The sequence below is a fragment of the Acyrthosiphon pisum genome, chromosome A2 (genome assembly GCF_005508785.2).
Source record: "Acyrthosiphon pisum isolate AL4f chromosome A2, pea_aphid_22Mar2018_4r6ur, whole genome shotgun sequence".
Taxonomy (NCBI): Eukaryota; Metazoa; Arthropoda; class Insecta; order Hemiptera; family Aphididae; genus Acyrthosiphon; species Acyrthosiphon pisum.
The window spans coordinates 86,842,884-86,855,542 of NC_042495.1; the positions used below are offsets into that span (position 1 = coordinate 86,842,884).

At 26.1% G+C, this 12,659-nt stretch overlaps 1 protein-coding gene across 5 annotated transcripts in view; it reads left to right on the forward strand.

The window, feature by feature from the left end:
• LOC100162530 (protein roadkill) overlaps positions 1-12,659 on the forward strand; it is a 52,886-nt gene that overhangs the window by 14,946 nt on the left and 25,281 nt on the right. For 2 of the 5 annotated variants that reach the window (XM_008187439.3, XM_008187438.3), the window contains exon 3: positions 11,416-11,459. The exons of the other annotated variants lie outside the window; for them this stretch is intronic. In XM_008187439.3, coding sequence (XP_008185661.1) covers positions 11,455-11,459 — 5 coding nt within the window. In that variant the 5' untranslated portion in view covers positions 11,416-11,454. The remainder of the gene's footprint in view (positions 1-11,415; positions 11,460-12,659) is intronic. 5 annotated transcript variants of the gene reach the window in all.

Below are 12,659 nucleotides of genomic sequence, written 5' to 3' on the forward strand. Positions count from 1 at the left end.
TTTTGTTAAAATTTAAACTATTAACAAAATAATTCGAAAATGTTCGATATTTTCATAATTAATGTTGTCATCATTTTAACCTTAAACAATTATAAAAAATAAATTGTGCCTATGGACCTTGTATTAAATTTTCAAACATTTCAACCTAACAAAATTACATTTATAGAAACAAAAATTAAAAAAAAAAATTTGAAAATTTCAAAACGAGTCGAAATTTGTTTGAAAATTTTATAATGTATAGAAAATGATGATATAAAACATTTGATGCAAATTTCTAGTTGCTACGGTTATTAGTTTCTGAATAACAATAAAATAAGAAAATTGTATGGGATTTTTAAAATTTACCGCGGGTGAATATCTAATGTCTAATTTAAAACTCTCGTAAAAAATGAATTTGACTTTTCAGTAAAATTTTTTTTTTCGTTCAACGTAGGAAATTTGAAGGAGTATTTTGTATAAAAATTTCAAATCATAGATAAACATACACATTTTTTTTAAGAATTTCGAGCTCAAAATAATTTCCCAATTTTCGTGATTTGATGATTTTTGTCAACATTTTAATTTCAGACTCTCATAAAAAATTATTGCAGGGGACTAACGCTCAACTTTTTTTTTAAGTTCCACTAATAATTACTTATAAGAAACCTTGTATTAAATTTTCAATCCATAGATATAAAAGTTGAACATTTTATGAATTTTTAACTACAAAATAATTATTCAATTTTAAATTTGATAAATTTTATCAAAATTCGATCTTTAAATGCTTATAAAAAAAAATTGTGTCAATGTATTTTTAATATTTTTCAACTACTATTTTAACAATATATCAGGAGCCTTGTATTACATTTTTACACTTTTTGACCCAACATATAAAACTTTATTGATATTTATAGAAAAAAAAACTAAAAAAATTGAAAACTTACTATGTCCGAAAATTCATGTAGATACAGTCATTCGTTTTAAAGTTACACCAAAAACCAAAATCAATTTTCTGGAAAACAGATTTTGTGTAAAAATTCCTGTTTTTCATTAATTTTTCTTTTGTTTTCACGGCGCTTTTGAAAACTATTGGAAAAATTTTACTTTTGACCCCCCAAAGTACCAACTAGATTCACTTTCCTATCAGAAAAGATACTGTTGAAGAAAATCGAAGTATTTTTACGATCCTAAAATGTGATGACAGTTTGTCTACCTTTATCAAAAAAAAAATTATCTACAAGAAAGTAAAATTAAATTTTTATGAGCGTTTGAAATTCATATGTTTACAATATTTGATGTTTATTTGAATTCTCGTGTAACGATTTTCTTATTTTATTGTAATTAAAAAACGAATGACTGTAGATACTTGAAAATTTCACTGAATGTTTATATTTTCATTTTCTATACACCATACAGCTTTGAAAATATTTTGACTCTTTTTGGGCTGTTTACGGAAATTGTCAGTTTTCAATTTTTTTAGTTTTTTTTTGTATAAATATCAATAAAATGTTAAATACATTGGCACATTTTTTTTTATAAGCATTTAAAGTTCAAATTTTACAAAAAAAAAAAAATAAATAAATAAATATTAAATAATAATTTTAAAATTGTATACTTAAGGCTTGAAATAGTAATATGAGGTTCCTCGGATATCAAAAAAAAAAAAAAAAAAAATCGATGATATCGATGAGATTTTCGTAAGTACGATTGAATTAAAATTTGATATCTATAGTAAGATTAAAATGTAAGATAATGATTTATCCTCAATCGATTTTCTTATTTTTCTGTAGGTATTTATTTAAAAAAATACTTATGGTAGAAACTTGAAATGTTCCACTAATACTTAAATAATTATTTTGTACTCATAATGACATTTTCAATTTTAGTTTTTAGACTAATTTTAAGCTATTTACAGGCATTTGAAATTTTTGAAGTATTGATCAAATTTCTATGAATCGGTCAAAAAGCGCTCAAAGTATATTATAAGGTCCCACATAAGTTTTAAAAATACATTTGCACAATTTATAGTGTTTGAAGTTAAGATTTTGACTAAATTTTGTCAAAATCACTAACATTTGCTGGTTAGTTTTAGATTCTGAACGAAGTGATGAATGTATTGATTTTACAATGATGTGTGCGTTTTTTTTTTTTTTTTTTTGTGTCTGACGACAACTTTTGGAGCAGTAAAAATGCTTCGATTTTCAAAAGTTGTACCTTTTCTGAAAGGAAAGTGAATCTAGTTGGTACTTTGGGGGGTCAAAAGTGAAAATTTCCCAATACTTTTCAAAAGCGGCAGGAAAAACCTTAAAAAAATAACGGAAAAACGCGAATTTTTACGCAAAACCAATTTTTGACAAAAACGAAAACTTAATTTTACTGTAACTCAAAAAATAATTATTGTAAGCACTTGAAATTTGCAACAGATGTTTATATTAGCGTTGTCTATACAGGGTTAAATTTTCAAAGTGTTTCGACTTTTTTTGAGCTATTGAAATTTTCAATTTTTCTAAGTATTTTTTTTTAAAATAACGATAAAAAATTTTTGGTTGGATAGAAAACTTTGAAAATTTAATACAAGGTTTCTTATAAGTTGTTCTCACAGTGATAAAAAAAAATCCAAAATCGTTAGTCACAATTTTTTTTTATAAGTGCTTAAAGTTTAAATTTATACGAAATATGTCAAAATTGCGAAAATTTGCAAGTAATTTTGTGGTTGAAAAATCGTAAAATTTTTTTCTTTTATAACTAAGCTTTTAAAATTTGGTACAAGGTTCTCCATAAGTTTTTCTTTAAATATCTGTAAAAAAAACTCAACCGGACTAAGACAAAAAATTTTTAGGAGTGTTTGAAATTTAAATTTTTACAAAACCGCATTAAATAACGGTTTAGCCTCAAACGATTTTTGATATTTGTTATTATTCAAAAAGTATGAGTCGTAGACACTTGAAAATTTTACCAGTTGTTTAAATTGACATTTTCTTTATATAGTTTTATTTTCAAAATATTTCACTAATTTTTAATCTATTTATAGGCAATTGAAATAATCGATTTTTTTTGATTTTTTTTTTATAAATGTTGATAAAAAAAAATTAGCTGGGACAAAATACTTGAAAATTTAATAGAAGGGTCCACATATGTTGTTCTAACTCCCATTCAAAAATTATAAAAATACATAGGCACAATTTTTTTTTATAAGCATTTAAAGTTCAAATTTTGACTAAATACGTAAAAATTACGGCAATGTTCAAATAATCTTCAACAGAAATTCATAAAAGTTTTTCTTTTTAATTCTAAGATTTGGAAATTTAATACAAGGCTCCTAACATATTTTTACAATAGCAGTTGCAAAATAAAAGGAATACATTGTCACAATTTTTATTTATAAGCATTTAAAGTTCAAATTTTGACAACATATTATGTAATAATCACGAAAATTCGTAAATTATTTTATGCTAGAAATTCATAAAAAATTTTCCTTTTATATCTAAGATTTCAAAATTTAATACAAGGCTCATAATATATTTTTACAATAGCAATTGAAAAATAAAAGAAATATATAGTCACGATTTTTTTTTTATAAGCATTTAAAGTTCAAATTTTGACTAAATACGTAAAAATTACGGCAATGTTCAAATTATCTTAGACAGAAATTCATAAAAGTTTTTCTTTTTAATTCTAAGATTTGGAAATTTAATACAAGGCTCCTAACATATTTTTACAATAGCAGTTGCAAAATAAAAGGAATACATTGTCACAATTTTTATTTATAAGCATTTAAAGTTCAAATTTATACGAAATATGTCAAAATTGCGAAAATTTGCAAGTAATTTAGTGGTTGAAAAATCGTAAAAATTTTTTCTTTTATAACTAAGTTTTTAAAATTTGGTACAAGGTTCTCCATAAGTTTTTCTTTAAAAATAATATATCCTAGACTGACAAATCATCTCCGTTCAGAATCGTTTTTCGTATACAATGATATAATATCATTGGATTCAAATTTAATTCCATCCATTACAGTAACCCACTTGTAACCTACTGTACAGCAGAGCGACATCCACGACTTACCCGCCTTTTTTTTATTTGTTTTTTAGGTGGCGGGTGGGGGGGGGGTGGGGGTAAACTTTTTATACACCTCAAAATCATTGGGAAAAACGGCAATTTTTACACTAAACTAGCTTTTGACATAGGTACCTAATCAAAATTGTAAAATAAATTGTGTTGTAATTTAAAAATTAATAACTAGAGATTTTAAATCTTAACCTAATATCAAAATTATTATTTACTAGGTACTATGTATGTAACTTTAAAAATATTTTGACTCTTTGTACTTTTTATAGATTTTTTTTAATTTTCTACTTTTAGTTAATTTTTGATTTATGTATGATAGGTACACGTTTTCAAATTATATTGTAGCTTAAAATGTATAAGACTGTATTGTTATCAGAGGTTTGAACATTTAAGACAAGGTTTCTCATATAAGTTTTTCTTTCTATAATTAAAATAAAATGTTAAGTGTAGTCACTTTAATTTTTATTAGGTAGTGTATGAACTTCAAATGTAGATGATTTCGAAATTTTAGATTTTCAAATGATTTTCGTTATTGTGTTGTAATTCAAAAAAAATTATTCACAGTGGTTTGATTCTATTCGTCATTACTCATTACGTATACTATTATTTACTGTACACAATGGAATTTTGAAAGTATTTGGATTCATTTTAAGATATTTATACCACAATCCTATTCATATATTTGTACGTCGGTATTGACTTATAAGTTAAGTTAATAGAAGGTATAGTAATATTACATAAAATAATATTATAATAAATATGTGATTTGCTTTTGGAAAATAAGTTCAACCTAAATATCTATTTGAATATAATATCTACCGTATTACTAATAACATTATAAATACTTAATAAAATGTCCTTAGAAAAATAGGCTGACCGCTGACAAACCGTATCCACTCAGTATCGTTTTTCATCGTATGTAATGATTTATCATTGAATTTATATTTAACACACCCATTATTACAGTGACCTACTCAATAACGAAGTACACTCGACACCTTATAACTATATAGCAGAGTCACTTCCCCGGTTTTATTTATAATTATTCTTTTAAAATTTCTCTTACAGTGGTAGATATATGGGATTTTCAAAATAAATCATCTTTACCTAATCATCATGAATGTATGTTGACTTTTATAAAATAAATTAAAACACCTATTTACTGTCTTATGAAAGTAAACATTTATACTTATATAGATTATAGATACCTATAATTTTATTTTATTATAATGATTATAATATTATATTAATTAATGGTCAAAGAATATTAAATTTCGTGTTTGATTATTATACAAATATACATTATTTTTTCAGCCATAATAATATGATGTAGGTATACAATTAAAAAGTAGATTTTAAAAAGTATAGAATGTAAACCGCGGTATATAATAAGTGTTTTGTGAGTGTAATTCAATATAGGTAGCTACAAAAAATTTTTTGTTTGATTTTTAAACATTACGTGAAATGTCGAATTGAAATTAATTAAAATAACCTTATACCATTTTATATTCACAATTTTTACTTATGAGCATTATAACAGTAGGTAGTTAATTTTAATATTATTATTCTTATTCTTATTATTATTGGTTTTATTTGAAATAATAATTGTTGACGCAAGAATATATTATGGAAAATAATAATATATTATGTGGTTACAGTTTTTTCAGGTGGTACACTAGAAATCAGTTTATTGGGTTAAGAGCAAAAAGGCTGTAATGTTTTTAATCAGAGCTCAAATAAATGGTGTGGAGATCGAGTAACGACAGACTTGAAGTAGAGAGGGAATGAAAGAGATGAACACATAAGAGTGAAAGTGAATTTGGATATCTTTTTTCCGTCGGCTATCGGCGTCGAAATGACTCTGGTTTGGTCTAATGCACAATGAGAAAGACTTACAAACGCTAAACACGAGGCTAACAATAAAGACGATCGAACTTTACAAGGACTTCATTATTATAACACGTGGCGGGAATAAAACACGTGGCAATAGTTTTCTATTGCATGCATATTGTTATTTATATACTATTCATCTATGCCTATTAAGTACCTATAGATAGATACTAAACTTTATTTGTTAGGTAAAACATATTATTAAATTATTTGTTTTTAATTTTTATACTCAATAGTCCGATTAAAAAATCTATTATCTAGCCAATAATTTTGTGGGTTAATATACAATAAAATGTATTTCTTATTCTAAATTGATTATTGAATAATAATATGTACAGTTATGGGATTGTAGAAATTAGTGCTTTATTACTATTTCTATTACTCATCAGTCTTAAAATGTACCTACTTTATGTCAGTATATGACAGACGAGAGCATTTTGCCTCACCCTAGATTTCAATGGACCAGTAAACTTTTTGTTGCGGTCCAATTTTAACGAATGGTGGGCTTACTGAAGCGAGCCAGATCCCGCATAATTGTAATTCGTTGACATTTTTAAGGAACGTAGCGAAGAATAATATTATAAAAGCTACACTTTAACAGCTAATAATATTGCATGAATTAATATACTAATAATAATTATATTAGAAATAAATTAGAAATATTTTTAGAAATATACGCTGAGTGCTGACAGACTATCCATTCAGAATTGTTTTTCAACATACATACAATGATTTATATTCAAATTTGAATTCAAATTTAACGCATCCATTATAGTGACCTACTCAATGACAATTGTCACCTTAAGGTATACACTCGACAGTCGACATCTTCTATACAGCAGAGTGACTTCCCAGTTTTTTTCATTAGATCCGACAAAGCCGAAGGCCAACTTTACGGACATGTACATTCATGGCATGTGTCCCATAATGTACGATTACCTATAATTCTCAATCTTCTTAAATATGTTGATCGAAATACATTACCTTAATATCACAGTCAGTAATTTATCGACATGCTTAGGCATGCTATTTAATGATTATTTAAATATCTCGTTAAATATATCATAAATCTCAAACACTTAAGAAGGCGCTACCCGTTGCGTTCTTTCTGTCTTTCATACTCATGACATACCAACTTGTACGTTAAGCAGATCACGTTTAGCTCTGTTATTTTAAAAATTATAGTGAATTGACCCCTTATCAAAATTAGAAGTAAGAATATTATCTAGTGAACCTCAAAGGTTTTTTTTTATATTTTAATTTTATAGCAAGTTAGAAGTATTTTAAAATACTTATAACGTGTTTCAAAATTAAAATATAAAAAAAATCTTATGAGGTTCACTAGATAATATTCTTACACTTCAATTCGCTCTAATTTTTAAACTAACAGAGCTAAACGTGATTTGCTGAGCGTACAATTTGCTATGTTATGCGTTTGTAAGACAGAAAGAACGCATGTTGGTGAGTGCCCTCTTAATCGCGTTTAAGATGAAGTCGCATCCGCATGTGTTGTCTCCGTCTTACACACGTATGTTATAGCACATTTTCGTTCGCCAATTTCAATAATGTGCTGTTAGTTTTGATATTAGAGTGAATTGACCTATTATCAAATTTAAGGTAGGTAACAACATTATCTGTGTTCTCTCGTTGGTTTGTACGATATTTTAATTGTTAAGTGAATTATGAGCATTTTCGAATATAAATGTTTTACGTACTCTTAACTTTTGTTAACCATATTTAGTACATTTATATTTCGTAATCTATAGGTATACCTATTGCTACTTGTTAGTTTGATTATGCAGTTTCTAACGGACAACAAGTATTTTAATTGTAAATTAATTATTGCCTATAATTCTTAAATATATACCTATATTAGTATATTTATACCATTTTAAAATGATTACTTAAGTGTCATTGACAATAATTATAAATAAATAAAAGTTAGTTAATATTTCTGTGACCAGTAATATCCAGTTGCAGTTGACTGCTTTTTTTATTTTGATTAATTATATGAATATGAAAACCTTGTATTGTAAACATTATAATATTACACCTTATACAGTTATACTTTAAAATAGCTTAATAATTTAAGCGATAAATGATTAACCCTCTAAAACATAAATCATATAATATGTTTAAGTAATGATAAAAAAATATATTTACGTTTAAAATAATTAAATAGATTTAGCATTGCAAATTTTTATGCAATTAAATAAAATTATTTGCTGATTTAGTTAATACATAAAATATCTTTATTAAGTATCTATAGCTTTAGTTCTGTACTTTCTCCAATATGGCGTTAGCTTATTCTTGAAAATGCAAATAATTTGTTAATCAACGTGACCAAAGTCCGAATATTCTGTTATGTATACATTCCATTCATGTTAAGCTTTGGGGAGGGAAAGGCTTTATGTTTTTTGTATTTGGTTTTGTGAAAGCCGAGTCTGTTGACGGCAGCTTTCGAAATTAAAAGAAAGGCGGCCAGGGCAGATGTTACGAAATACCCGGCAGTGAGTACACCAAACCGCCACTGCTGACGCCCGATGGATAGGTACACCAGAGAGAGTTCTGGCGCACACGTTACCCAGCATCTAGGTTAGAATAATGCGGTTAAACTTCCGCCTCCAACAACGCCGAACAAAATTGCAACAATAGACGAAAATAAATAGATGTTCACGCATTATTTGGGCAAAACATGATTTTCACATTGCACTGCAGTGCTCAATTCCGCGCATATCCTTAGTAAACAGACTTCTCTTTAAATTGACATCATTTTTATCGTTCCCTATCTAAATTTATTTACCTTGTCATTTACATTAAGACAATAAATGTGTTTCATTTTAAATTCTTGCAAAAGTATTATTTCAACTTTCAAGTATTAACATTTCTTATAAGAAGTCATTTTTATGTGCATAATAATATATTATAATATATACCGTATGCATACCGTATACCGTATACGCCTACAATAATCCTAATTGTATTTTTCAACCCATATACCACATGCACATCTTTGGTGTACAGATTAAATTGATTAAAAATTATCTGGATTTAATAATTATGAAATTGGATTATGTTTTCGTATATTTTAGAATTATATGTAGCCACTGAATGTTAAGTGTGTTTTATCTATGTATAGGTACTAGGCATGTACTTACTAATGCACTATTATTGATTATAAATTTATAAATAATAGTATTTATAATCCATGGCACTATCGAACGCAAGTCGTTATACAATATTATAGAACATTGATATTTTCATGATTATACATTTGACCTTAGGTAAATTGGATGTCTCGATATTTGTGTTGATAAACACTGCATAATATGATGGATGTGTCAATTGTGATTTGTGTCTCATTGTAATGAATATTATGGCTTTCTAGATAAATATAATTTTATGTTATAATGGTTTGATAAGAACAGCGGTACTATAGTTCTCGTTTTCAATATTGACTCACATATTATCATGTTGATACAATATAGGTAACATTAGTAGATACATATAACGCGTGTATATTGTATATCTTCTGTACTAACAAGCTTACGATACGCCCACCATATTTTTAGTGGCCTGAAAGCGTTCGGGTGAATGGGAAAGTCGAGAAAACGTCTGATTTCTACAGGCAGCTTCATTTCTGGCGTCATTATCGTAACACTATGGTACATTTCTCTGTAAAATATATGTATGAAACTCTCACCGTCTATTATTGTTGTACAATATATTTATCCATTAGAAAGCAATCATCCAAAATTATATTATTGCCCTTTTGATCACATAGGTACTTCAACAATTTTAAGTTGGAAATTAAGTCATTTAATTATTTTTTAAACTATAAAGTATTGTGTTAGGAAGCGCAATAAACAATAAATAATATGTCTTAAAAAATATTTAATACTCAATTGTTAGTTATGATCGCTTGAATTGAATTTAAAAAAAAAAATAACTTCTACTAACAAATACACAGTTGTTAATAGATTTATAACAACCAGTCCTTGACGAATTTACCTTATCAATATTGTATTATACAGACCATCCGACAGTAATATAGCTAATAATAGTAAAATCGCTATTAACTGAATCACCAAATAATAAATTTTTTAATATATATAATGTAACACAATTTTTTTTCAGTATTGATTATTTTATACATAAGATTAACTTTATTAAAATTATAAAAATAAAAGTTGTAACGCCACAATGTTATTCTATATATTAAAATATAATTTATTTTACGGTTAATTCGTATTTATTTTTGTAAAAAACACACATAAAGTTAAATAATGATTTTATTATTAATGTTTTAAAATATACAACATTATAGTTATATGTAGCTAACTTTTTCTTTGTATCATGTAATATTTACAAATGGTGTTTAGGTGTTAGTACTCAATAAGTAAATTTGAACATAACATAATATTATGTTAAAATAATTAATTCTATGTTTTAAGTTTGATATTATATATTAAGAAAATATTCAGAAACCGAGGAAATGGAGTATAATTGCTTTCTAACGTGAAGGTCCTATTAAACTATAATTAAAATTGCTTAAAGAAATGTTGGATAATTAATTAAACATTACAAAATGCTCTTTATGATTAAGTCTATTAATACTTAATAGGTATGTGTTTCGTATTTCATTATTCAACTATTAATTTGACATTTGGATATTTAAAATACAAAACACATTTATAGAATATTTTTATTTATCGAATGTGATCTTGAAGTATAAGTCTAAGTTGGGATATTGGTCGCCTTCGTACTTATAGCCCTGAGAATAATCTATCTGAAAATAAATGTATGTGGAGTATTATATAGGCATTCGTTTATTATATGTATAATATTGGAAAGTGTTTGTCCCCGTAGCAGCAGGAAACACCTTCAACCTTCATATTTTTAACTCTTCCTCGGTTTGGAGGTCTCTTTAGCTATCTGTGTTTATTATAGCATAATAAATCTCTCTAGGCCACTTTCTAAGGATCCAAAACAATACAACTATAACTTAAACATTAACAAAAGCACAAATATAGATTTGGCTTTAGCAAATTTCCAGTAATATAATAAGTAATAACCAACCTAAATAACACTATACCATAACTATTATATAGGTACCAGAAAAAATTACTAGTTTTATCGATTTTGAACCTATAACAAATATTATGTAGTATTGTAATACTTAAAACTTAACAAACATATTGTAGTATCGCATATGTTGCATTTGCAGCTATAAAATATTATGTTTGCAAGAAACCTTGACCTAGTTACTAAATTATAATTTGGACCACATGTGCTCCATTTTTTTTAATGGAAAACCAAAAAAAAATTGATGATTTAAACTTTTTTATATAAATGTATAAACATGTAAACATATTATATATACTGAACATATACATATACCTACAACATGTATATAATATATATATAACTAAATAAGCTTCAACGTATTAATTAATGTAAGTATTTTATTTTTTACAGAACACTACTAGATTTTGATTTGACATTTATCTCCCCATCATGTCGTAAGTCGCAATGTTTTATTTTACTTGTATTTTAATATTAAACTTACTAAAGTATTTTTAATGCACATTTAAACAGTTTATATTCTTGAAAAATAAACAATGTTACTAATATATCAACTTCTTGGTTTATTTTAAAATTTAGAAATTACCAGATGGTATTAAAATGTTCTTTATTCATTTTTAACCTAATTTTTTGTTGCTAAACAATGCTATGTTTCTGGTTCGAGTAGTATATTATAGTTGATTTAATATTACCACGCGTAACTGTTGTTACGTAAGTACTCGTGAAATTGTGTCGATCTCTTTTGGAGAAAGAGACAGGTGAAAGGGGTCTGAAGTTTTTCTTTTTTTTTTTGTTATGTACTTTCACAGGGTGCTCAAATATAACATTACATTTTATTTGTTTTTCGGACATTAACTTGGACTTTGAAATATACACTTTCAAGTATAGGCATTTAAAATATAAGAGGTTGTACGTAATATAATATTGAATAATTTGTATACATCATTGAGCTTTATCATATTACAGTATTTGTGGCTAATTGAGATTAACTGTCTACCTAATTAATTAATCTTATGTTATAGATGTCGTTTTTACAAAAATATTATCCTTCGTTTGCGCTATGCCTTTTTGCTATTATTATAAGTCATAAAACTTTACTATACGAATCATTAAAAATAAAAATGATAAAGTGCCTGTTGTACAGACGTGCCAAGGACTCCGTGGTATCAGTAGAGGAGTTGACGTTTCTGACATCATATCAGGGCCAGACCGATAAAATAATGTTGAAAATATATATGTAGAATACTTAGTACTTACCATAACAAAGTATAATTTGTTGGAAAGTTTTAGATAAACATTTGATGGTGTTAAAATATAAAATATAATCATATGTAACTAATAATTGGTGATATATTTTGTAGTCAATGATATAGACGTGCATCTTAATATTTTATTTTCAATAGATATAAATGTAATTATAATATATATACTCAATGGAGAAGTCACCTTCGAAAACAAATAATAATCGCGTTTCACGTACGTAGTTTAGGTTTATCTCTGTAATAAATTATGTTATCACTTATAGACTTTTCAAGTTTCTAGTGAAAAAAAAATTAATAGGTTATACTAGTAGTATAATAATTTAACTAACTACTTAATAATAAAAAAAATTTAAGTTTTTGTTAATTGCTTAAAAT